The 26685-nt window shown below is 41.9% G+C and overlaps 1 protein-coding gene across 5 annotated transcripts in view; it reads right to left on the bottom strand.

The window, feature by feature from the left end:
* Positions 1 to 5750: 5750 nt before the first annotated feature.
* Positions 5751 to 26685, bottom strand: part of HGL1 (heteroglycan glucosidase 1) — a 156388-nt gene continuing 135453 nt past the window's right edge. For 2 of the 5 annotated variants that reach the window (XM_087400308.1, XM_087400307.1), the window contains exons 20-23: positions 13244 to 13346; positions 12904 to 13077; positions 12446 to 12591; positions 9268 to 9781 (exon numbers count right to left, since the gene is read on the bottom strand). In XM_087400308.1, the coding sequence (XP_087256434.1) occupies positions 9585 to 9781; positions 12446 to 12591; positions 12904 to 13077; positions 13244 to 13346 (620 nt within the window). In that variant the 3' untranslated portion in view covers positions 9268 to 9584. Of the gene's footprint in view, positions 5878 to 7544; positions 7565 to 9267; positions 9782 to 12445; positions 12592 to 12903; positions 13078 to 13243; positions 13347 to 26685 lie in introns of those variants that run through there. The other 3 variants (XM_087400305.1, XM_087400306.1, XM_087400303.1) reach the window with 3 other exon arrangements.

Here is a 26685-nt window from a genome sequence, read left to right as displayed (position 1 = left end):
CCCTTGGTCTCTCCCTAATTTTATAATATGTTCAAACCTCTAGGAGGACAAGTGGAGGGTTGGCACAAGGAATCTTGCCACCTCATCCTACTTTCCCCATTATTTAACTTGCACTCTTGGACCTTCTATACCTCCCCCACATGGGCCTATCCTATATGGAGGAAATTACCTAATATAATATCCATTCCACCTATTCTATATTACTTCTCCCATGGACTTTGGGCCATATCTCACTAAATGCAGGCATGGGACCGCCTAGGTGGAGGGGTGGCACATGGAGGAACCATGCCACCTTACATTTTATAATATTACTACCATGGATTATGTGCAACACATATTATGGGTCCTCTTACATGGAAGTGTGGCACATAGTCATGCCCTGCCACATCAACCTTGGGCCCTATGCACTCCATATTTTATTATACTATTGCCACACATACAAACACACACACACATTAATGCCTTTTTCCTTAGACAAATTTATCCATAACAGTACACAATCTTGAGAGTAAGAACACCCATTTGGGGGGCTCACCCAAAAATATGTTAAGTATACCACAATGGTTCAAATGGAAGGGTTTTTTAATCCAAGGATTTAAAGTGTATTTAAAGAAATCTATTTACATGTGAGTTTATTTTTTGGAATTTTGAAAAAAAGCCATAGGTTTGTACCAAAAAGGGGTCACCTTATCCATGAAACATTTATTGATAAGGGGTTAATACCCCTTGAACGCATGTTACATATCTACACTTTCTTAGTAGTGCACCCCTTAGGGACCACATGTATTTATGCATGTATGTATAAAAATTTCTCCAATTATAGGAAATATTCTCACCTTTGGTGGATAGAGGTACATTCCCATATGTGAGCAAAAAGAGTTCTTAAGAAAATGATATTTTGTCTTCCACAATGATGAAATTTAAAGAAGTAAATTTACAAGGTCTAGGTAGATGCTATAGATAACATCCATGTGTTTTGCTTTTCCAAATTCACAATTTTGTAGCAAAGAATACAAATATATATTTGGTTTCCTACTTATCATAGCTTGTTTGTGCATGGAGTTTGAAAAATGGTGCAACTAGGCCTCTTGATGGTCAATCACACAGATGAGGGCATTGATGCATTGTTTAGTCAATTCTTTGAGACACTCAAGATAAATTGCCTATTCACATGTCCTCATCTATTGCAAGACTTTAACAAATGTGACTCTAAGTTGCTTGCACATTTTTTAAATAGGAAGTTCCTAACTTAAGAAGGGTGAAGTAACAAAGGGTCTTCATTCAAAACAAGTCAAACTGAAATAAAAAGGGTAAGAGTTAAGTAGAAAATGTCAATTTGTCTCGTCCTTCAGCACCATGTGAGTAATGACCTAGGTTGCTGAAGGGACTCAAGGAAGAGTTCCCTTGACATATCCCTTGACAGTACTAGTCAGGGGCATAGAACTTTTTATGTAAAACTGCCTTTTTTTTACATTATAATATAAACCTGCCTTTTTTGGGAGGGGAAAAGAGAAACTTAAGAAGGGTTATATTAGAGGATTTGATGAGAAAGCTGGTGAGTCACTCCAAACCATTACAATTTTTTTGCTACCTTGGTGATGGGATTAAAATGTTCCAATATATGATGCATCCAAATTTGGGTCAATGGGTTTCCAAGTAGTTGTATGGAGATATAGAAATTTAATGCAATGGAGGGTAGGCCAACGCTTCTAGTAGGACCTCCAAAAGATTTGGCAAGTACAATAATGAAAGAGTATATATTCTTGGACATTCATATCAGTACATAAAGGATATTCTTGATTTTGTGAATTTGAGAGAGAGAGGTGCACACCTAGATTAGCTTACTATACACTACATTAGAGAAGAGAGATGAGATGTCTATACAAGCTCATGAGGGTTAGGTCATTTGATCCATATGGTCCACTTGGGCATATGCATTGTGATAATGTAGTTTGAGGAGGTCTTTGTTCAAACCAACTTCTCAGGATGTCACTAACTTTTCTTGGACATTCCTATGGATACATAAAGGATGTGCTTATTTTGTGAATTTCGTCTCATTTCTAACTCAGTAAAAATATTTTATTATGATTTGTATTTTTTTATGTGGAGTCTTTAATAATTTCAAGAGAACAAGACTTGGGGCCTTGGAGCATCTTCATTCGTGCAAACTCCTAGTGGTAAGAGTCTAGTAGATTCACCTTCTCAATGAAAGGCAGTTTTTCAAATTATTTCAAGAAAATGGGACTTGGGGGCTTTGAGCATCATCATTCATGCTAAATACTTGGTAAGAGTCTAGTAGAGTCAAGAGTCGACATCCCAATGAAAAGTGCAAGCAAAAGTGATTGGAGAAAGGGAAAAAGGAAGTGTTTGGGTAGCTTCTACAAACAACCACACTGCAAGCTTTTGCGGATCAAATCATTAAGAAATTCAACTCCCCAACCCCAACAATACCTCTCTAAATAAAACTAGAGATAGATAAGCCATGAGGAAGATTTTCACAAATATAAAGGGCTCTAAAGGATTATTTCCAATGCATAGAGAGTTTCTTGCCAGTAAGGATATGTTTTTTACTCCATGACCTCAAGAGATTAGAGGCCCATGCAATACAGAGGGTTGAACATGTTCAATGTAGTGCTTCAAGAGATGCCGACTACAGGATTTATATTAAGTGGAGTCAACTAGGATTCAACTTCCCAATGGAAGTGCAAAAATAAGGCAATTGGAGAAATCAGTAAAGGAAATGTTTGGGCAACTTCTACAAACAATCACAACAATATTTCTTGTCTCTAATCATTAATAATTTAACTCCCCATCCTCAAATATTACTCTTTATAGAATGCTAGAGATAGAGAGGCCATGAGGAATCTTTCCATACTGACACCTAGGTGCCTTACCCTCGATGGCTCTATGTTAAGTACTTAGTCGACCTCATTTCCCTTGCTTGCACTAGGGCGTAGTGGTCCTTCATTGTGCCTTGATATATGAGCTTTTAGCGGAATAAAATGAATAAAATATTCATTATATTATATAAGTACAAAGGGAAATCTGCCTCAGAGGAGGCAAATTTTATGTGATATCCATCAAGCTGAAATCTTGAAGAAAAGGGAAACATCATAGGGTGAGCTCACTCTATTAGTAATAAAGGACTTTCCACATAGGGCAACATTATTTCAATTCACAAATTATGGGGTACCACAAGAAGAGAAAAATGATTTATCAAGAATGTGATTGCTAAGTTGTAATTATGTAACAAAAACTTGCACAAATTGGCCATAGAGCACAAGGATCAAATGCACATGCATATTCTAATTGAGTATGTATTCATACCAAAATATGTGGGAAAGCTTCTATTTGCACTAAACAGCCTAAAAAAGGATGTTCTTGATTATGTTAAGGACAATTCATTCTTGATGTTTGTTTGCAATGTGGAATTAATCATGATCCTTTTCTTTGTAAGATGAATGAGTATGGTTAATTTGCTCCTACTTTGGATGACTTTTTTTTTTAAATTTGGTGATCTGGGATCACCAATATGACATCTAATTTTAAGTCCCTTATTAAAGAGAAATGGAAGTGCACTATAGCCAAATTCTTTGATGCTACTGCTTTGACAGTGGGTGGAAGCTTAGTACGTTGCAATTGGAAAGATTATCCATACTATGGAGATGGATTTTACTTTAAAAATAAAGGAATTAAGAAGAATTGCAAACCCACAAAATGGTTCGTTGGAGTAGAACATCATTTTACGTTTTTTGTGTTTTCCCTGGTGCAATAGCCATCAGCACATAGCCATGAAGGAGAAGGTAAACATGTTGTCTGCCATCATCATTAGTGAAAAATTCCAAGGCTTTTCATATGGTTAATCACCATGGCACACTAGAGCATATGGGACACTGGTCTTTTCTTATCGATACAATCTATGGGACATTAGAGCATATGCAAAAATTGAAGCACACTCCAACTGATCAAGTACACTATCGCAAGTGGCTATAGTCCTTTGTTTATTGGCTATAAATAAATGTAAGAGTTCTCTAATTATGGATGAAGGTTGATGATGCTAACATGATCCATTTTTGATAGCCATAAAGGTTTCATTGTACATTACCAAATACCCTAGAAGTCTAGTGCGCTTTCCAAGTAGATTTTGGTGCCACGAAATACATAGTAGGCCTTGACTCTGAAGTGGCTCTATCACCTATTCACGTTGGTGGTTTGTAGATATGAAGCATTGTAGGTATTTTTTGGCATGAAGGAAGCCTTAAGTCAACATGATAAATTCCATGTATGGCTTGAAGATAAATTCAATGTATGTCTTGAAATCGTCTCATGACATTCATGGAAAAAAATATCGTAGATTTGTTTTTGGTAAATGAAACATGAATCTAGCAAGGCAGTGATCATAATAATCCTATATCATTGGCAGTTCCATGTGCTAAGCTAAACAAACACAAGTCTCATAATGGTAGAGAACGAAGCACCCATCCAACCAAGACAACTCCATAATGGTGCCAGAGGTCAAAATTCCCCTAATGTATTAAAACAAGAACAATCCTGGATGTAGGAATTGAGAAATAAAGAGTTGTAGCACTATCCTTGGTGGTTGGAATTATGTAAAGGTCAAGTGGATGATGAATAACTTCATTTTGTATAGCACATGAAAATATTGAAGCAATGTAAACTTGAAGAGGTATTGGACTTAATGGTTTCACTTCTTTCTATTGCATGTGCCCCTACTAGTGCACTTATACTGTCTTACATCTTTCCACTTATTTTGGCAATCATAATTGGTGAAGGAGACTCATGTACTTAAAGGCAAAACGAGTCTTCTAGGCTTATGACACTTATTAAATTAATTTGATGCAACCCAAACATATGCCAAGCATGGGATCATATAAAGGACATGGGAATTTCTATGGAGTAGTCATGCATGAGAGAAGTTACGAAACACATCAATTGATGTAATGGTATAAACAAACCGAGGCCTTGTTTGAATGTATAAACATTTACTCAATGGAGCATACTGGTATCCCTGGTTGGCTGATTTTTAGCTTCAATCATCATGTGATTGCCTTGACGAGGGTATGAGCATTGCATGAATGGGTAAAAGTGCAAGAAGCACTAAACATTATTTGCACAATTAGTAAGGTGAGGAACAAGGTTGTCCCATACTCTTGTGAGATCATTTTTGTGGATATCCCATAAGAGACTCAAATACATGATTTTACTTGTTATGATTGGATGAGAATTTTGTTGCAGAATGCTTCCAACATGTTGATACATGAGCGAATCTGTGTGCTTGTCTCTTTGCGTGTAGGATGCACCTATCAAAACATGGAGTGTAGTCTAGAACTAGGGGAATGCCATGGGCCAAAAGTAGTATAAATATTACATGTATGTTGATCTATGCTTGAATTATGGAGTGGTTAAACAAGGGAGCATGAATGCTCACAAGCACTGCCTCATAACCATAGTGCACCCACTTGCATGGCTAGTAAAAAAAACAATAGCATAAAGCTTGAGAAATTGCATAAGACATCTAAACCCATAGCCAAAAGGACTTAATTTCTGTGATGCATCTATTATAGACACAAATGAGCCCCACTACCATGAGATAACGCAATCAAGACAAATAAGCTTGGAAACTGCATGTACATCAAGGATCTGCTACTGAGAACCAAAATTGATCCCAAGTGCTACAAGATGCCAACAATACTGCGAACTCTCAACAAAATGGAAGAGGAGCTTTAGAATAACAGTGCAACCAACCGATCAGACTCTACATAAAATTCTTGGAGATAGAACGAAAGTAAACCACTTCCCTCTCTATATTCAACAATTTCCCGACACAACGAAGCACCAAGTATGCATCCAACAGTACTGCCACATAGAATCATGCATTAGAATGTAGAAATATTTGTTAAAATCAAATTCCTGGAACAAGTAAGACCATGGAAAAGGGCAGGGAAATCCTCTTGACCATAATATACATCCAACGATGTGGAAAAATAGGTAGTCCCATCATTCACTTCTCAAATACAAAGAGTGTTTAGTAAATCGCAACAAAATGAAGATACTATACTCAAAGACAATGAACCTCCATGTCATAACAATCTTAGAGCCATAACAAAATATGGATGCCACACTCAAATGGAAGAACTAATCAATCAATCCTAAGCATGCAACATCTAGGAGCCCAATCGAAGGATGCACAAATACACAACGAACCTTCTTGCAGGACAAAGCTTCATCACATCCAGGCAGCCATCATCAAATGGTAGTCCATCACACCCTAGCTGATGCTCGTCTTACAATTGTAATCGACCACACCCCACAACTTTTGCCCTTTTGAACTGCGAAAGTCCAAGCACTACACCACTGCCCTCTACTAGCAATTCATCAGCACCACAAACTTTTGGTCAATCACAAAGCAATGCATGAGCATCAAACTGCAGAAATGGACAGTAGTAACACAAAGAGATGCATGGAAGATCTCGACATCACAACCGGCTGGATCAACAGAACCACTCAGCTTCCATAAATTGCAAAGCAACACATGGGCATCCAACCAATAGTGACACAAAGAGATGCACAGGAAATCTCCACACCACGACCCACTAGACAGACAAGCATTGCCCAAACCTTCAATACTGCAGAGGAGTCCTCAATTGTGAATCAATGCATACACACCTAATTAAGCACTACCTTAATTGCTCTGCATAACCCATACACCCAACATAAATGCATCGAGCTACCCCAATCCACAGCACCCCCCAAACAATTTCTCAAAAAACATGCAGGACATGTGATAAGCAGCAACATCTGCATGCAACGAGTATGCAAGGTGATCAACCTTTCTTTTTTGGCCAAGGGAAACCACAATGTCTACAGCATCTATCTGTCCACACAGAATATGAAAGTAGAGCTAGTAGATAGCGAAGACCATAGCACCTATCCACAATGCAAGCGGACACCCAGTATGAACTCCACCAGCAGCCATGAGATGAAAGTAGAGCCAGTAGATGGGAGACGGTAGCATCGATCCACAACACAAACAAACACCTAGCATGAACACCACCAACCACAGGCCGACAACGAAGGAATTCTGCAAGAATTGGTGGCTTGCATAGCCTAGAATCCTAAGCATGAAAACTAGGATGGCATTAACAAGTGAAGGGAAGAAAATCTTAGCGCATGGGCACCATGTTGTCTGTAGAGGACTCAAGTGAAACCAGTTCTATGGATGAGAGAGTTTATTAGTGGACGACTATAAATGAGAGAGTTTATCGTGATATGTGGGGTTTTTAATTGACTATTGCCAATGAGAAAGTGTTTCTTTTTCAGCAATTGTCAATTTATTCACATGATGGACGAGCTAATTGTTTTTCTAATGCATTTGGTGCACTACTTGATTATACAAAACATTATGTTTTTTAACAGTCTTCTCAGTATGATGTGCTCACTAGGGTTTGATCAACAAGGAGGCCTCTTAGGAAGAAACTGAGTACTTGCAATGGCAATGCAAGGAAATGGATCAATGAAATTAGTTTGCCTCCACAAAGAATGTCTGCAAAAAATCTTACAATTCCAGCATTACAATAATAGCCACAGAATAGGTCAACAAGCACAAACCATTAAAATGAAAATTGAAGTAGCATAACTCCAAACTGCCTTTGCTAGCCCACCTTAGACCAAAGCTTGACACAATTATTGACTCGAACATAAGCTATCCTCTCAAAACATAAATATTGATAGCACAATAAGAATATTGAGAGCAAACTGATGTTTGAGGACTAAATATATAAAGGGACAAATGCCTTCTCAAACAAACAACAAAACACGTATCTTGTCATCATGTATATACAGCTCATAAGCCATCCTTATCACTTTTTTCTTATGCCAACCTCCTCCTTGCTATCCTTCTCTTTTCTTCTTCTTGCTTATCCACTCTATGCAACATATAGCGATGAAAATCTATGTTGACTCTCAATTGACCATGTGGAAGACCATTTTTATGACCTTTTGTCTTTCATTCTGCTGAACTCATCTATATGTCAAAGCTACCATAGGGGAAAATTGAAATCGTCATGTTTCATGAGAAGGTACATCAGACATTATTTCAACATGACGTTGATGAATCATATGATAACATGGGCAGTTGGTTAAAGACATTGCTAAATTGCAACAAAATAGCATTGCCACATTGAAACACTTTCTTACGCACACAAAAGCTACCATAGGGAAAACTTGAAATTGTCATGTTTGATAGAAGGTACATCAGACATTATTTCATCATGACTTGGATGAATCGTGTGATAACATGGGGCAATTGGTTGTACACATTGCTAAAATGAAATAGCATATAAGCACAACATGTGAACCTTCAAAAGACTTGCCATATACCTCAAGAAGAAGTGATAGGAAAAATGGGAGAGCATTCGTAAGTCAATATCCTAGTGCTCTAGCAAAGAATTGAAATGCATCTCATAGGCACAAGGCTGAACACCCAAAGAGAGTCATCATGTAACGAGGCTCAAGACGATGTAACAGACAAGAAGCCATGAAGAGCAGATTGAAGTGCAGCATCTTTACGAGTCAGATGTTTGAATAGGTTAAGATGGTAGGTGCAAAGCCAATTAACATTCCCACAGAGACCATATACAATGTCCAGATGTTAGGGACTGATCCATTTGAGAATCCTATTGTATAAACGCAAGCAATTGGTAAGCTAACCAAGAAAATGTTGAGCCATCGTGTTGTTTTAGCGGTTAAATTACAATTGCAGCATCTTGACGAGTCAGATGTTTGAATAGGTTAAGATGGTAGGTGCAAAGCCAGTTAGCATTCCCACAGAGACCAAATACACTGTCCAGATGTTAGAGAGTGATTCATTTGAGAATCCTATTGTATAAACGCAAGCAATTGGTAAGCTAACCAAGCAAATGTTGAGCCATCGTGTTGTTTTAGCGGTTAACTTACAATTGATTGCTATTATCCAAAAGGATCACCAAATAGATCATTCTCTAACTTGTATACATTGCATTTGGTCTCTATGGATAAGCATTTGAAAATTTTCGTAAAGGATATGCATGCTTAATGTGTCACTTCATCTACCCATAAGTCATCAAGCATCTACAAGGTCAGACTGAAATGCTTTAAATTTGGGCCTAGCAAATATACTTCAGTATCCAAATCGTACTCAAAATATATTGTTGTAGACAGCATTATATTCACATTAGATACTGATTGATGCAAAATGCGCTTTCCATTAATTGAGGAAAGCATGTTAATAAAATTTAGTATGTCTTAAATTTGCTACACCCCAAGGATAAGGGCCAGTAGTACACAAGGAATTGGACCTCCCCAGGTATGATATCATTAGTGATACTGAAGGTCCATGATTAAAAACCATAGATACTCAAATAAATCCATCCAAATCACCTCGTACTTAGTACCAGGATAGGCTAAAATAATGTTGATGTTTAGTCATAAACATACAACGTAATATATATATATATATATATATAATTAATTAATTAATTAATTAATTTATTTCATACTTGAGCGTACGTTAGAATGGACCAACCTCATTGTGTGCTCTGTATTGTCTCATACTCATGGCTTATGCTTAAGGGAGTATCTTTGGAAACGGTTCTCTCTATGGACCAAAGTTCCAAGTTGCATGTGCCAGGTCCCCAACAGATAAGACACTGCTCCACTTCCTCTAACTTGAATCTATTCACCAATGACACATTGTCACACTCATCCACAAGCATCCACCCACCTGAAAAGGAGCATAAACATCAACACAACACAGATGAGATGAGAGTATAAGGCAGGCATATCCTGAATTACTTTTCACACATCTTGCTTTATGAAAAAAATGCCCCCGTTCTGACAAAGACATGGCCGAGGACAATGATAGCAATAATGAAGGTATTTGACAACAAGGAGTTTATAACTATTGCACTTTATGAGCCACCAGATCAGGTTCTCAATGAAAAACAAAATGAGATGTAAGCTTTGACAAAACAAATCATGAAAAAATAGACTGAGTTTTCTTCCATGAGCATTTATTAAGGACAAATACTGCAGGGTACATAAAAACAAAATTAGTGTTGGGCATCTCTCTTAAACTATCGGCTACTGTACTCAAAGGTATTCTAAAGTGCCCCTATACAACATGTCTCTTCGTAGATATAGTTCTGTGTGCCCCCCCCTCCCCCTCCTCTTTCTCCTTCTTTTCCCCCTATAATAACTGCAGAAGGTATCTCAATTGAAAGGTATAATAACTGCTACTTGCAAAGTTGCTATTGACAAGGTCCGCTATTCCAAGCCCAGGAGGACCCAGTCTGTCTTCTATTGGTGGGATTATAAACACATCATGAGAGGAACTTATGCTAGGAAGGTTTAACAGCATCTCCTCTTCCAAAATGCCAAAAAGGGGTGGGAGATTGTAAGTCCAGTAGCAAGTGCAAGAGCCAAAGCACAGACTGGAATCCCTCTCTGGTTGCTTGACAAGGGCTGGCAGGAATCAAAGGTCAAAGGAGCCGACAAGGCTGGCAGCATTCTTGTTTCCATCACCCATGACAATGAAATGTATTCTTTGGATTGGAGCTTTTACATTGCTTGGGATTCAAGATTCTTCTTGTCATTCTTCCTCTTGCACAAAGCACACTGCCCAAAAAGTGGCTCTTGATATGTATTTCATGTCGGAGTTTCCTACAATGTAACACCGGTCACGTTCGTTCACTGATTCATGACTACTTGTGGTGTACACTAGCTCGCATCTGTGACAGTAAGTTAAGACATGTGAGTAGAAATATACCATGCCATCCGCTCCTTACCAAACTCTTCATTGAAGGTCTTACCCTTAGAGAATAGCCTTATGCCTCTGTACTCAGCAATGCACCCTTTAAATAGAAAGCGAATGATGACCCTGCAAAGGCTTTTCTTTGTCCATCGTTCAAGGACTTACCCATGATGATCAGCCTTACAAGAAGTTCCTATGCCACTGCATCCAGCAATGCACTCAACAAATGGAAGGAGCTAGAGATCCCACAAAGGCTTGCCTTCGTCTCCACCTTCTCCTCCTCTCACAGGAAGCGCCCAAAAGACCTTGGAAGATTTTGCCTAAGCAGGGCCAAGAGCCAGGGAATCCTCCAATCACCCAGCCATCCTCCCCCAAAATGGATCAACGCCGCAGCATCTAAGCCATATAATATACTGTGCCATTAATTTGCACAATCCTATATGGGAGAATCCAAGACCTTCCATGATGCCCTTGGCCCCTTTGTGCACATTGACTCAATCATATTTGCGCATCATTTCAGCCACATGTCAAGCCCAATAAAGCTTCTCATAGAAAGGCTAAGAGGGATAAGACCAACGCCTCCCATGGATGAAATTTGAACCAACATCAACATTAGAACATAACATAGGATGTTTCTCCCCTTTCTTGTAGACGACGCATATGCACAAAGGCCTTACAAGGATGTTCTAGCCACCAAATCAGCCTCCAGAACACTCACCATCAGCGTGCCATTGCAACACATACCTACATCTGTTAATAACTGATCATCAGCATCAACATTTAATGCTGCAACAATCGATGTATTCTACCATGTGTAATGAGTGCTTGCAACTACATTAAACAGTCCATTGAATTTCTGGCTTCAATACAAATAGTTGGCACCATGTGTCTGTGCCCACAAAACCTTGTAAGATTTATTTGGGACAAGCTGTCCCCGAGACACCTACCCAAGCTCAAAATGGATCGAAGTTGAAGGTACATAGTACCCAACCTACACTATATTGAAATCGATTTGTAGAATCCCTTTATGGGACATCCAAGATCCCTAAGAGCCACGGACAATCACCACATACTCGCCTTGCTCAACAAAACATGTAAAATTAGCATCCGAGGAGCTTCCAATACTCACAAAGTAATTGTCCATCTGCTCGTACCATGCACGTGGGGCCTCTTTCAGCCCGTAAATTGCCTTCCTGAGTCTGGAAACTTTGCCTTCTGAACCGCAGATATCAAAACCTAGTGGTCATTCCACCTGCACCTCCTCTCACCCTTCTTGCACTACTAAGTGCCAAGACAATGCAGATTGTGGTTAACCTGGCTGTGGGGGCAAACGTCTCCTTATGGACTCACACAGGACACACAAGCTCAGACATTCCAGAGATAACTTCACAAGCATGCTGACACCTTTATGCTCATTAGCATGGCAATCCAATTGGGACTCTCCAAATGTGCAAATGTGAGGTACTTAAATGCCAAGACTGCACGTACAAGAATCAAAAACAGGCTCACTGGAAATAATTATAGTGGAATGGGGTGGCACAGAATGCCAAACCCCAAGTTCAAAGCTGACCATTGGAATATTTCTGTGTCAAACCATTCTTCTAAGTAAAAACGCCCAAAAGAAAACTCTCTTACCATTGGGTCTTTCATCACCAAGAAGGCACAATTCTTCACTGTCTGTACCAATTGAATAAGTGTTACCATCTACAGATGTGAATTTGATGACGGTTTCCATTGGATGCCGCACTTGAAAGGTAGGGTGAACACGAAGGCATACCACCCTGCCAAATTTTTGTCAGAACACTAGCTGTAACTTATTAGCTTTAAAGAATGCAATCAGATTATCTGTTCTGTATTTTTATAATCAGTTTCGCTTAAAAGAGGACATTGGTTCATATGATGGTGTGTCGACAGTAGACTTAAACTACATCACTCTTTTCCACTAGCATTGAGATTCTGGCCTTCCTTTGCATCCACAAACTTTGAAATAGGAAACATTTGACCTGAAAACATTTTGTTATCACATTTGAATTGCCCAAAATAACCAATTGCCTCTAGCACATTGAAAACCAACCAAACATTTGAAGAAGTACCTTGAAAACCCGCCCGACCCTGCCAAATCTGATTTGGCCACAATGTCGGATTTGATTCGCAAAAGTCTCGGTGAATCTTTGGATATGGAGATAGTACGTTGTAAGGATAGACCTCCTCCTATATCCCCCTCAATTAATAGATCTTCGCTGCCACTAATTTGGGAAATATCTCGCCTGAAATTACAATGGTAAATTCAGATTATCAAAGCAATCAATGCGTGGTTTACAGAGGCACAGAGCATTAACTGTGGCTCTTACAAATTGCATGCTTACTTCACACAAACATGCTCATCAATCTCATTACTTAAACTGAAACTGAATTGTGCAGCTGCTGGCTTACTTCACAATATTGTACTCTTCAGTACATCCAGCAGAACGATATTCTGTCCCACTGTACTCCTCATAGCCAGACATTTCCATCCTACTCCACAACCACTCAATGCCTGCAGAATTTGAAAGATTCCAATAAATTATGCACACCATACTTCAAACATTTTTTGCACCTTCTTATAATCACTGCTTATGAGACGTTTCCAAAGGCAGTACTCCAAGAAAGACAAACAATTCGAGACAAAATAAGGCACAAATTTTACTCAAGCAACAAAACTTAGTTAAAGTGTTTCCATAGGAAACAAATTTGAAAGTGAAAAGGAACTCATGTTTTTTTCTTACTTGGTGGACCTTGGAGAACAGGAGTCCAAACATTTTCCCACTTGAGAAATCGTTTCATCAATTGGGATACAACAACTGCTAAGTTTGAGACCGTTGACCCATCCCATTGAACTCAACGGGTGGCTCCTTGAACTTATCGGGACAAGTACTTGGGATTTGTCCATTGAATGGCCATGTAATTAGTGTCTGTGTGTGTGTGTGTGGGTGGGTGGGTGGGGTGACGGGGGGAGAGCTAGAATAGGGTGTAAGTGTTAATACAATGGGTTAGTTGACTTGTGCGAGTCGCCACACTATTTTTGTGGGGAATCAGGATCTATCAACTTAAGAAGGCCCTCAAAGGCCATGCATTGTACTAAGGCACTATCACCTCTGTTTATATTGTCTCCTTGGATTCATGCAGGGAATCATGAGAAGGGCCTTCCTTTTTTGCTACACGGTTAGCAATGCCATGAGGTTTCAGCTCAGCAATGCCATGAGGTCCTCTGAGTACCCAAGGAAATGTGATCCGAGCTTGGGTCTAGGTACCAACCTGAAGCCAAGAAACACAACTCCACATGATCCGAAACTCTAATAGGCTAAAAAACAACATCCACAAGAATATCCTCATCCTGGACTTGGATAACCTGCCCCCAGAGTGAACATTGAAAACCAAGCCGTCCCCATTGAACCTCGTCCAAGCCACTTCTACTGATTTCAGGTCTCAATATAAGTGTTTGAGGAGTCATAGGAATTGAAAGCTTGTGACATTTCAAGGAGCAACTCAAATCAACCAACAAGTCTCGAACCAAATATGCCTGAGCTGAATACAAGCCTAGAGACAAGGTCTTGCCTCCTTTGAATAGCAACTATAGTCCTGATGCTTTAAAGATTTGGCTCTTCTTTACCCATATACACATGCTACTACGCTGGGATATTGATACATATAGAAGCTTGATTGTATTTGAATTTATTCTCATACCTAATAGAAGTCTATTTTATGGAGAAAAAAAATCCTAATGGTGCAGAAATAACTGTGTTGTCTACACAATCCACAAATGTCCATCTCCTGGAACACCTATCATTGAAAAAGGCAATAAGTCCATGGAGGAGCCCCTTGCCCAATATAGACTCACTATGAGACGTCAACAACATTCTACAACTCATGGTGACAGTGGTCCATCATCACAAGAGGTGTTAGATATCAATGCTCCACTCTCGTGTAACTACGCTGAAACCAACTAACTCTACTTGTAAGCCCCCCCATATGAGGAGAAGGCATTTAAGTAGCTCGGTTATCCCGTAGGTCCTGGTTTGGACACCAGATGGGGGCCATGTGTAGCCTGATGGCTGGACGGCTTCAGATAGAGTTGGCACACAACCAACTAGGCCACATGCAAATGAGGGAAGGCATCCCATGACTGACCGCACTGAGGGTAGACGGAGCATTTCCCGGGGCAGCCCACTCTCAGGCTGCGGGGCCCGTTTGGAGCCCCGGATAATCTCGGATGACTCTAGGCCGAACGATAACCGTAGGTTAGTTGCTCTATTCTGCGGGTCGAACCGACTACGACTGGTGGCTATATAAGAGCAAGCCCGTGAAGCCCATCATCATCACTGGCTACATCAACCCTGATTCCTTAGTATCCAGCCTCCGTCCTCTATAGTTTCCAGCACGCTATCGAAGCTTCGCACACAGGAGCGCACGGTTAGGAGGCAGCGCCATCTATTGTATCACTTTTACAGTAATCAAATTTTTGATTCTCCATACTATCTGCTTTTTCCTCTTGCATACGAGATCCTGTTATCTGCTGAGCACAGACGTTGTACTGTTTTCTTACATGGTATCAGAGCTTGGGCTCTAGCAAGAAGATTTGGTAGTGTGTTTCTGTTTGCGAGCAGATTGTGAGAGATGGCCCAACCCGCAAGACTGCGAATCCCACCATTCGGCAAAAGCGAAAAGTTGGACGGCACTAACTATCCACTCTGGAAGTTCAAGATGAAGACCATCCTAAGCGCATACAAGCTTTGGGATACTGCTACTGGGGTGGATGTGAAGCCGGTTGCGAGACCGGATCTAGCTAATGCAGGACAACAGATACTATCAACTGCAGATCAGATTCTCGTGTGGACAAGAAGAAATGCAGATGCGCTGTGTTCTATTGTCAGCAGTGTAAGTGATTCTGTCATGGCGTTCATTCAACATGTCACCACAGCGGAGGAGGCATGGACGGTCCTGAAAAATCAATACGAGATCATGAATCAGACGTGGATTCAGAATCTGAAGACTCAACTCGCGAACGAGAAACTGTCTGAGTCTGAAACGGCAGAGAAGTTCATCACCAGGGTGAAGAATCTGCGCGATCAGATGACTGCGATTGGCATCACCATCACCAACGAGAATCTAGCACGAAGGTGCATACGGATTCTCCCACCAAAGTACAACGGTCTTATTACGGCGCTGAATACGCAGAACAAATATCCGCCACTCAACTTTGAGGATTTCAGCGCGATGCGTCTGGAGGAGAAGATACATCAAAAGACGAGGACTGGAGAAGATTCAGCTTTCTCGGCTGGATCAAAGAAAGGTAAGGGTAAGGACTCTGGTAACCCATCTTCTTCTGATGATAAAAAGAGAAAGAAGAAGATCAAGTGCTTCTATTGCAACAAGGCAGGGCACAAGCAGAATGAGTGCCGGAGGAAGATTGCAGATGAGAAGAACAGAGTAAAGAAAGAGTCCAGTAGCAGCGCGCAGGCAGTACCAGTAGAGCTGTTCGTAGCAATTGAGGAGATTTGCACGGAGGCAGTTCATGTACCTGCAGATGAACCTTGGATTATTAACAGTGGTGCATCGCGCCACATGACCAGTCGGAAGGATTGGTATACCTCTCTACATCCGGTAGGGAATGACATCCTAGTAGCAGTCAGCAATGATGCAAAATGTCTAGCAAAAGGAAAAGGTATGATTGCTCTCAAGTCAGATGGAGTTGTAAAACAGTTGTCCGATGTTCTTTATGTGCCAGATATCAAGAGGAACTTGTTGTCCATTTCTGCGATCACAGATTGGGATCTCAAAGTTCACTTCGATAAGAATGGTGCACATATTTTGGATCTTCAAGGCAAGGTCATTGGTAAAGGTACACGGTGCAACAACATCTACAAACTCTCAGCTTTTAGTGCTCGAGCCGATGTGAGCAACACTAAGCTGTGGCATGAGAGATTTGGTCATCTAAACCTTAGTTCTTTAAAGGAGATGCATAAAAGTGGAATGATTGCAGACCTACCAAAAATTACAGATCTGCCCGATGTATGTGAAGCTTGCATGATGGGCAAGCAGCATTGGTAGCCCTTTCCTAAAGAGGCCAGCAGGGCAAAGGCTCCTCTAGAGCTCGTTCACATGGACCTCTGCAGAAAGATGGAGACGGAAGCTTTGGGTGGTTCCTACTACTTCATGACGCTAATCGACAACTACAGTAGAAGAATATGGATATACTTCTTGAAGACTAAAGATGAGGCTTTTAGTAAGTTCAAAGAATGGCATGTAATGGTCGAGAAAGAAACGGGGAGGAAGGTGAAGAAGTTGAGATCAGACACAGGTGGAGAGTTCACATCAAGTGAATTCGAAAGTTACTGCAAAAGTCATGGGATCAAGAGGCAGAAACCCCAGCCACATACACCACAGCAAAATGGAGTAGCAGAGCGCAAGATGCGCGTCATCTGCAAAATGGGCAGGAGTATGATGAAAGGGAAAGATTTGCCAAAGACTTTCTGGGCTGAAGCATGTAACACGGCAGTTTACATTCTGAATCGTAGCTACATGAAGGCTGTGAATGGGATGACTCCACTACAGGCCTTTTCTGGTAAGAAACCTTCAGCTGCACATTTCAGAGTTTTTGGATGTGACTGTTTTGTGCATGTCTCTGATGCTAACAGGACCAAATGGGAACCCAAGAGCCGGAAGTGTATTTTCTTGGGCTATAGTGAAGAGGCGAAGGGTTACCGTCTCTATAATCCTATTACCAAGAAGGTATTAGTAAGTCGCGATGTGGTCTTCTCAAAACAGCCGCATCAATTGGAGGAGGATGCTTCCTTCCCAGACAACCAGGACCAGGATATTCATCCAGTACAACCACCAACAGCAGACCGAACTCCCCCAACGGTGCTTGGGAGGATTCAAGATAAAGAAGAGGAAGAAGAGCCTTCAGAACCACAACGGCAATGACCATTCTCGAAGTGGGTAAAGCAGCTTTTGGACGACAGAGAACCTCTAACCATTGAGGAGGAACCATCCGAACACCGCCGGTCCAAGAGATTAGAGGAGCAAAGAAGGGCACAGGAACACTTGGTCAACTACGCTTTGATGACAGAGGTGATCCGTGCTGAAGAATCCAAGTGTCTTGAAGAGGCACAGGGTGATGATAGGTGGATGGAGGCTATGCACTCGGAGTATGGCTCCATAATGAAGAACAACACTTGGGACCTTGTGGATCGACCACCAAAACACAAGGTAATCGGCACTAAGTAGGTATATAAGACCAAGTATAAGTCCGATGGCACGTTGGATAAGTACAAGGCTCGGCTCATGGCAAAAGGATTCGCACAGGTACATGGTTTTGATTATCAGGATACTTTTGCTCCCACAGCTCGACTAACCACAATTCACAGTGTTTTGGCTTTAGCAGCACAGGAAAGTTGGCCCGTGTTTCAGATGGATGTAAAATCTGCCTTTCTGAATGGAGATCTCAAGGAGGAGGTATACGTGGAACAACCACCAGGTTTTGTAATCCCCGGTTCAGGAGGTAAAGTCTGTAAACTAAAGAAGGCACTTTACGGACTGAAACAGGCCCCACGAGCGTGGTATCAGCGGATTGATGCCTACTTTCTGCAAAACGGGTTCAAGAGGGAGCCCATCTGATGCAAATTTGTTTATCTACAGAGGAGGCGGCAGGTGTATGAACGTGGTCCTTTATGTGGACGACCTTGTCATAATAGGGAACCGTGAAGAAAAGATCTCGCAGACAAAGCAGTTGCTAGGAAGAGAGTTTGAAATGACAGACCTCGGACTGATGCATTTCTGTTTGGGGATTGAAGTTTGGCAAGAGCCAAAACAGATCTTCATCTCACAGCTGAAGTATGCTGGAGAGATACTGAAGGCATTTGGCATGGCTGAGTGCAAGACAGTTGGCACCCCTATGGAGGTTGACGTGAAGCTCTCAAACGAGGATTCATCACCACTGGTGGACGAAGCGTAGTACAAAAGGCTTTGGACAGTTTCTTTTACTTGTGCAACACGCAGCCGGACATCAGCTTTGCGACTGGTATACTAAGCAAGTTTTTCAATAAGCCCCGGGAGAACCATTGGAGGGCAGGGATGCGGGTGCTGAAATACAACAAAGGCACACTTGATTATGGCATCACCTATACCAAGGGCAACATCTTGACCGGATTCTGTGACTTGGATTGGGCAGGAGACGTGGACAGCAGGAGATCAGTGATAGGTTACTGTTTCTCACTTAGATCTGGAGCTGTGTCATGGGTCAGCAAGAAGCAACCTACAGTTGCTCTTTCTTCTACCGAGGCTGAGTACAAATCAGCATGTTTTGCTTCTTGTGAGGCAGTGTGGTTGAGGACGATTTTAGGGGACATGGGTGCAATGCAGAACAAGCCTACGCAGTTATCATGTGACAATCAGAGTTGCATGGCAATTGCAAAGAACCCTGTGTTCCACGCTCGCACAAAACACATTGAGATTCAATATCACTTTGTACGCGAGCTCATCAGAGGCATCTTCATCGACTTGGCATTGGGCCGAAAAAGTAGTTCACTTGCGGGTGGACATTGAGGGTAGGTGTTAGATATCAATGCTCCACTCTCGTGTAACTATGCGGGAACCAGCTAACTCTACTTGTAAGCCCCCCCATATGAGGAGAAGGCATTTGAGTAGCTCGGCTATCCAGTAGGTCCTGGTTTGGACACCAGATGGAGGCCATGTGTGGCCTGATGGTTGGACGGCTTCAGATAGAGTTGGCACACTGCCAACTAGGCTACATGCAAGTGCGGGAAGGCATCCCATGACTGACCGCACTGAGGGTAGACAGAGCATTTCTCGGGGCAGCCCACTCTTGGGCTGTGGGACCCGTTTGGAGCCCCAGATGATCCCGGATGGCTCTAGGCCGAACGGTAACCATAGGTTAGTTGCTCTATTTTGCGCCACGGTTCTAACGTGTGGTCAGTGGCCTATTTCGAGACCGACCTCTAGTCGGCCGTTTTGGGCCGACTGGGTCGGTCTCCCAATTGGGTCTAACCGACTACGACTGGTGGCTATATAAGAGCAAGCCCGTGAAGCCCATCATCATCACTGGCTATAGCAACCCTGATTCCTTAGCATCCAGCCTCCGTCCTCTACTGTTTCCAGCACGCCATCGAAGCTTCGCACACATGAGCGCACGGCTGGAAGGCAACGTGATCTATTGTATCAGTTTTACAATAATCAAATTTTTGATTCTCCATACTATCTGCTTTTTCCTCTTGCATACAAGATCCTCTTATCTGTTGAGCACAGACGTTGTATTGTTTTCTTACAAGAGGACTCTACTAGGTTAGTGTCATAGAGTACACCGTGTCTTGCGATTGCACTAGATCCACCTCTAAAACCTTCCTACTAACGACATATGACTCCTCCGTTCTGGCAACCTTCCTCAGGAATTGAAGGCGTTATTATTAATAATGCCTATGGAAATTGTTTTCGTTCGATGGATGTTCTTGTTCTGTTGGGTCCCAACAAAGTGGAGAAAGCAAATCTCATGAGGATCCAAAGCCTCCAGGCTGCTCCAAATTGAGGAATCTATAAAACCTCCTCCCAAGATAAATCAGTGACCCATCGTACCAAAATAGCCAACAACACATACCATGTGCCACTGTAGATGGTCTAAACTCATACATGTAGTTGAGAGAAATAGTAATGCCAAAGAGCCCTCTAGCTCTTGATTTAGCATACACAATATTAATGTCAATAAGGATGAGAGAATTCCAAAACAAATGTGTGGAAAATTTTCTTGCCGTGTAAGGAAGATTGTGGCTCAAAGCTGATCCCATCTCCTTCGAGATGCTACAAATAAGCTGGTGAATGGGGAGCATTATGGTCCTGAATGCAAAGGAGAAACCGACAAAGGTCTTAGTAGCCATTCATCTCCATACACCAACAAGGATTAGCTGATGTTAAGTATTGAGCTATGATTTTGCTTACTCTACAATTCTCGCTCTACGTAACCTCAAAAGTTTTAAGGTGCTCCATCCCAACCTGGCTCTGGGAACGGTCCTTACCACCGAGAATAAACTCCATTGGATGAGCTAGGAAAGGAACAAGAGGCCACCTACCACACAATGATTAGAAAATAGAGTTCTACTTGCATGGGAATCCAAGCTCTACTCCAAAAGACTAGCTTTTACTTGATTTTTTCTCAAATGAGGGGGAGAATATCTAGGCAGTACTTGAGATCAAGGTCCCTATGAGTAGACCCCAAAGAAGGCCAAGAACTACTCCCAAACCACAAGTGTCCTCTTCTCTACATACATACAAATATGTGTGTGTGTGTGAGAGCTTGCGAATACTTCCAATACAGAAATTATGCTCACCCAAATTGCATGGAGGGCTGAATATTCTTAATATTCATGTGCACATTTTAGCTCACAAATGCAAAATGATGCTTCAGTTTCTTCAAGATGATCAGCCTTGGGCTGCTATGAAGCGCTCCTTACTTGTTCACATCACCACTCCTGCTTTTGGTTTTTGGCAACCCACGCAGTGCGATTTTCTTTTGGGCTCCATTGAAGGCAACATAAAAGGTTGCCCTATGGTTTCTCATATGTTTCTAGATTGGAAGCATATTCTTTCACACTTGGAATGGAATGGAAGAGACTCTTTACAGGGTAACTCTTTGTGAGCTGAGAGCATTCATTGGTCGCAGTTTTTTCTCCTCCTTTGGCTTTGCAGGAGCCCCGACGCTCTTATTTTCTTAATACAAAAGGGATTTCCAATGTTGCTGATGTTCTTAAGGATGATGGTACTCTTTTATCTTTCCCTTTGGCTGCTGCAAAATATGGTTTGGGCATGCACTATCGTCCGGTATGGCAAGTCATTACTAAAATGCTTCAGTCATTTCAGCCAATACCGCCTCAGAACTTCAAGACAAGCTTCAGGATTGGACTCTTCTTCCTTTATACTCATCCTTTTGTCCTTTGAACCATTTGTCCTTTGAAGCTGTCACATGCGCCGTCCACTCAAATAGTGGAGAAAGAGATTGAAACAGATTTGGCATTCCGAGATTCCATTACGCCAACAGGTCTTTTTATGGCGTGTTTTGTTGGGGGTTGTTCCGTTTGGACAGCTTTTATCATGCAGACGTATTGCTCCAGCTATCTGTCATCGGTGTTTAGCTCCAAGGGAATCAGTATCTCATATCTTTTGGCATTTCCCCAAGACACAGAGCTTCTTGGGCATCCTCCAACACAGATTGAGAATGTGGTTCTCTCAGGCTTCCTTTGGCAAGCTTTTCTGGTTGTTTGGGATCTATCCTAAACGGGTGGAATTAATTTGTTCTTTACCTAGGTTCGCTAGAAACCACAGAGTCTTTGGTGATCCAGACTCCAGTTTTCTCTACTTCCATAGCAAATGGAAAACAGTCTCCCTTAGATGCGAGCATGTGAATAAAGAACCCACCGGTAAGGCACCTACCAAACAGCATGTTAGGAAGAGTCGTTATCGTAATGGTAACTTGCTACTCCATATTCGTCGAAGGCACATTTCCACCGATTGAGAGATTTCTGAAGACCCCAAAAAAGATTTCCATGTTCCTGAATCCATAGCTGTGGGAGTAATAGCTGATAAGCTTTCTTAGCAGAAAAGTCATCAAAAGAAAAGGTAGAATAGCCTGAAGCCCAGTCAAATTTCCAACCCATCAAAGGATCATTAGAAACGAGAGGGGGAACAGGCTGAAAAGGATGCAACATCGTGGTGGTGAGGATGCACCAAATAGACCAGTGATGCATACCCAAACAAAACTGTCTCCTGGCCTAAGGAAAAGAGAGACTAGCACCTCGTCATCCACCACATCAGCCACCATAGAAATTTCCAAACGATGCAGGAAATATGCGTTGCGAGGCTGAAGAAAAGCCAAAGGAGCAATAAATACACGACTCCAATGGATGCTTTGCATTCAAAGGGTGTTCCCTATGTCCAAAGGACGTCTCGACTAGTGTAAACATTGCGGAAGCTGCTGCCAATCATGAATCAGCCTAGTGGAAAAAGGACAACCAGGAAGACGACCATGGAAGTGACCAATGATAACAGTAGAGATTGTAGGAACCCAATGGCCGAATGCATCTGTACGTAGAGAACCAACCATACAAGCAAACATAATGGCCCAAAGCTGCTTTTGCTCTAAAAAGGAGGTCAATAAGGTTGCCTTGGGCGCCAACATGTGAATGTGAATATTGACAACATTCAAACCCCCATGCATCCTGGGTGAGCAAACATAGTTATATTTGAGAAGCTGGAGTGGCCTACGATCATTTTTGGTATGCCAAAGGCATTCCATAACCCTAGTCTCTCTCTCTCTCTCTCTCACACACACACACACACACACACACACACACACACATGTATGTATGTATGTATGTATATGCCTATGTGTGTGTGTGTGTGTGTGTGTGTGTGTGTGTGTGTATATGTATGTATGTATGTATGTATATGTTTATGTATATATGGATATGCATGTGTGTGTGTGTGCTTTCTTCAGCAGCGTCTCCGAGCCTAGTTTCCTACTTGCTTTGGCAAGCTGTTTCAGCTCTTCAGCATTCGTCATCACAGGCCCGAGTTTGACCTTTTTTTCACATGGGTGCAATATTGGGGACTTTGGACTCTGTGGAAAGACAGAAATCATAGAGTCTTTGGAGAGTCTACTTCTTCCATGTTCCACTATTTTGGATGTCGCTCAGGCAATCCTTGTATGATTGCCTATCTATTCGTCAAATTGATTACTCTGTTTACTTGTCCTACAATGAAATCTTCTGATATTGTAAATGCATGTCCTCTCTTTGGCGACTGCTCTTCGTAATATAAGATACATAGATTTCAATTTAAGTATATATATAAAAAGTGTGTGTGTGTGTGTGTGTGTGAGAGAGAGAGAGAGAATAGAGATGGAGAGAGAGATTGGGATGGCGAGCTCAGCCTCTCCCTCATCCGTCCCTGTACCTTGCCCGCAGCCTCCTACTGCTGCTGCTCCGCCTTCTTCCGTACCTTCTCCGTCAGCCCCCCCCTAGATGGCCCTCTGCTGCCTGTACCTTCTGTGCAACAGCCTCTGCACAGGCCGCCCTCAACCGTACCTTCTTTGCCCGTCCCCTCCGCGCTCCCCTCTGTTCTTACCCCTTCCTTTGCCTCTGCGCAGGCCGTACCTGCTGTACAGTCGTCCGTGCAGCCTTACGGTCATCCGTACAACCTCCCCCCTTCATACAGTTTTCTTCATTTGTACCTGCTCCCATGTCTGTACAGCCGGGTTCCGTACAATCTCATCCTAATGTCTCTTCATCCCCTCTTCCTACTGCTCCGACAGATGGCTCTTTTGTTTTCTTTGCTTCAGCCCCCCTTCTGCCTCTGTTCCTCCTGCACGTGTCTTCTTTTAACGGAAGCATCGTGCTTTGCTTTCCTCCACTTTGGTTAAATCGGCAAAGCTGGATATTGCGGATGGTCCTTCGTCTTCCCTCCACCTGGACCTTCTTCACCAGATGTGTTTTTCTTCCATTACAAATGTTCCTTCATCGGGTTCACTGCTTGTTTGTTCTTTGGATTCTGCCCTTCTGGTTTCCAGTCTTCGACAGGCTCATCAGTTTGGGATCTGTCTCTACTTTATGGGCAGGGTTTTATCTGCAGCTCAACTTCGTCGTTGGGCTGAAGTTGCAGTGGGACAGGATTGCCTTTCTTCCTTTCTCTTTCTGGGCAAAGGTTTTTATTATGCTCACTGCTCTTCGATTGAAGTGGGGGAGCGACTTGTCAGTCATGCTGGTATTCATGGGGCTGGTTTCTTTGCTTATGTGATGCCTTGGGATCCGCTTTTTGATCCGTCTGCCTCTCTTCTAACTCACTGTCCGGTCTAGATTACCCTCAAAGCGTTGCCTCTGCCTCTGCCTCTTCTTCAACATCTTCCTACTCTTGCAGCTTTTTTGGGGAGGCCTCTACATATTCCGAGACAGGAGTTTTTGTAGGCTACTCGGGATGTTCGCCTTTGTATTTTATGGGATATGATGCAGCCCGTGCCCTTTACTCTGGATCTTGATTTGGGATTTGCTCATCCGATGCGCATCAGGCTGCATTTTGCCTCTTTTCCTACATCATGTTATCGGTGCCGGCAGGTTCATCATCTTGCACGTGCTTTCCCTTCGACTTCCATGACCACTCCTTATGTTCCGTCTTCAACTGTAAAGTTTACTCTTCCTTCTCCTCCGGTTTCTGCTAAGGCTTTACGGGATAAGCCTTCTTTTACTGCTCCGAAGCATTACTGGAGGAAGGTAGAAAAATCACAGGTTAATCTTCCTCTTGCTAAAGAAGTTCAGGATCCGGAGCATCATCAGCCTCCTTCTCCTCTAGATATGGATGTGCCCCTTGCAGAGGGGATCATACAGGATGCTGCACATGCTCTTTCTCAGGTTGATCCTCGAAGTGAAGCTAAAATGCTGAGTCCTGCTTTATCAGATGCAGCTCCTTCGTCGGAGGATACAGATGTTGATCTAGCTCCTTTGCCTCTGATGCCTGTGCTAGAGTCTCCTTCTGTTCAGGATACAAAAGTGCCTTTTTTTACTGGAATCTTTTCATCCCATGTTACAACAGGTTTTTGACCCTGTGATTCAGAAATTTTGAGTACTAGCCTATATTAAGAAGAATCACAAGGAAAAAAATAGCTGGTTTTTATTGATGGTGTGGTTTCATCACTGCATCAGTTTTTACAGAGCAATAATTTGAAGCTGGAGGATGCTATGTTTGATCCTCCTCCAGCTTGATATGTAACTTTTTACTTGGCTACCTCATGACTTTTGCTCTGAGGCTTTACTTGTAAATTTTTTTCTTGTACTTATTGGTGGGTTTTTACCTCTTTGAGGTTTCTCACACAGAAATATAAGATTTCACTATAAAAAAATTGTGTGTGTGTGTGTTTCACCAAAAAAAATTGTGTGTGTATATATACATACGCATACACATGAAGAGTTGTTACAATCAGATCATCTACATACAAAAGTGCAATAGTAATGTCTTCCCCTTGAACTTTGTAGTAGAGAGTTTAATCTGCATTGGACTTCATGTATCTCAGATCAGCAAAATACTTGTCGATTTTGCTATGCCAACTTCTGGGTGCTTGCTTTAAGTCGTAGAGACTTTTCTTGAGATGGCAAACCTGATTCTCCTTTTCTGGTTCAATATAACCTCCTAGTTGTTGCATGTAGACTTCCTCGTCCAAATAACCATTGAGAAATCCATTCTTGACATTGAGCTGATACACATTCCATCGAGAACCGTATGGAATCCAACTTTGCTACTGGAGCATAAGTCTCATCATAATCATGACCATATTGCTGTGTAAATTGCACGCAAAATATATACAAGTCTCTTCCATAAAATGGGAGAGATTTGAAGCAATCATGTTTTGCCTTATCTAAAACCCTTTAGATCATGCATGCGCCACCAGCCAAATTCTTATTAGTGCATTAGGAATACACGATGAAAATCCACTAGACCCATAAGACTTAAACTGAGTTACAGTGTGGTGCCGCCCAAGTAGGAGCCCTCAACACATCAAAGGCCTTTTCAAAATGAAGATTCGATAGGCACATATCTCTGTGTGTCCCCTCAAAAAACTTAGTAACCTCTCAAAAAAGCGGAATATTGTCAAGGATTCTAAAATAATGACAAGCTTGAAACTTAGTAACTTCACTACACACAACAGATAATGACAAGCATGAAACTCATAGAGAAAACTAGAGCTTTGAGAGAATATCTTACCATATACCATCATCATGGTTAGTCTAATAAAAGGGAGCCTAAGAGAGTCAAGTATCATCAAAAGCATGGTAAGAAAACTGCCA

This window comes from Dipteris shenzhenensis, chromosome 29 (assembly GCF_047967505.1).
Source record: "Dipteris shenzhenensis isolate YYH24624 ecotype China chromosome 29, Dip_SZ_1.0, whole genome shotgun sequence".
Classification (NCBI taxonomy): domain Eukaryota; kingdom Viridiplantae; phylum Streptophyta; class Polypodiopsida; order Gleicheniales; family Dipteridaceae; genus Dipteris; species Dipteris shenzhenensis.
Note: the sequence above shows the minus strand (reverse complement) of the source record. Positions and strands in the feature narration are given on the sequence as shown.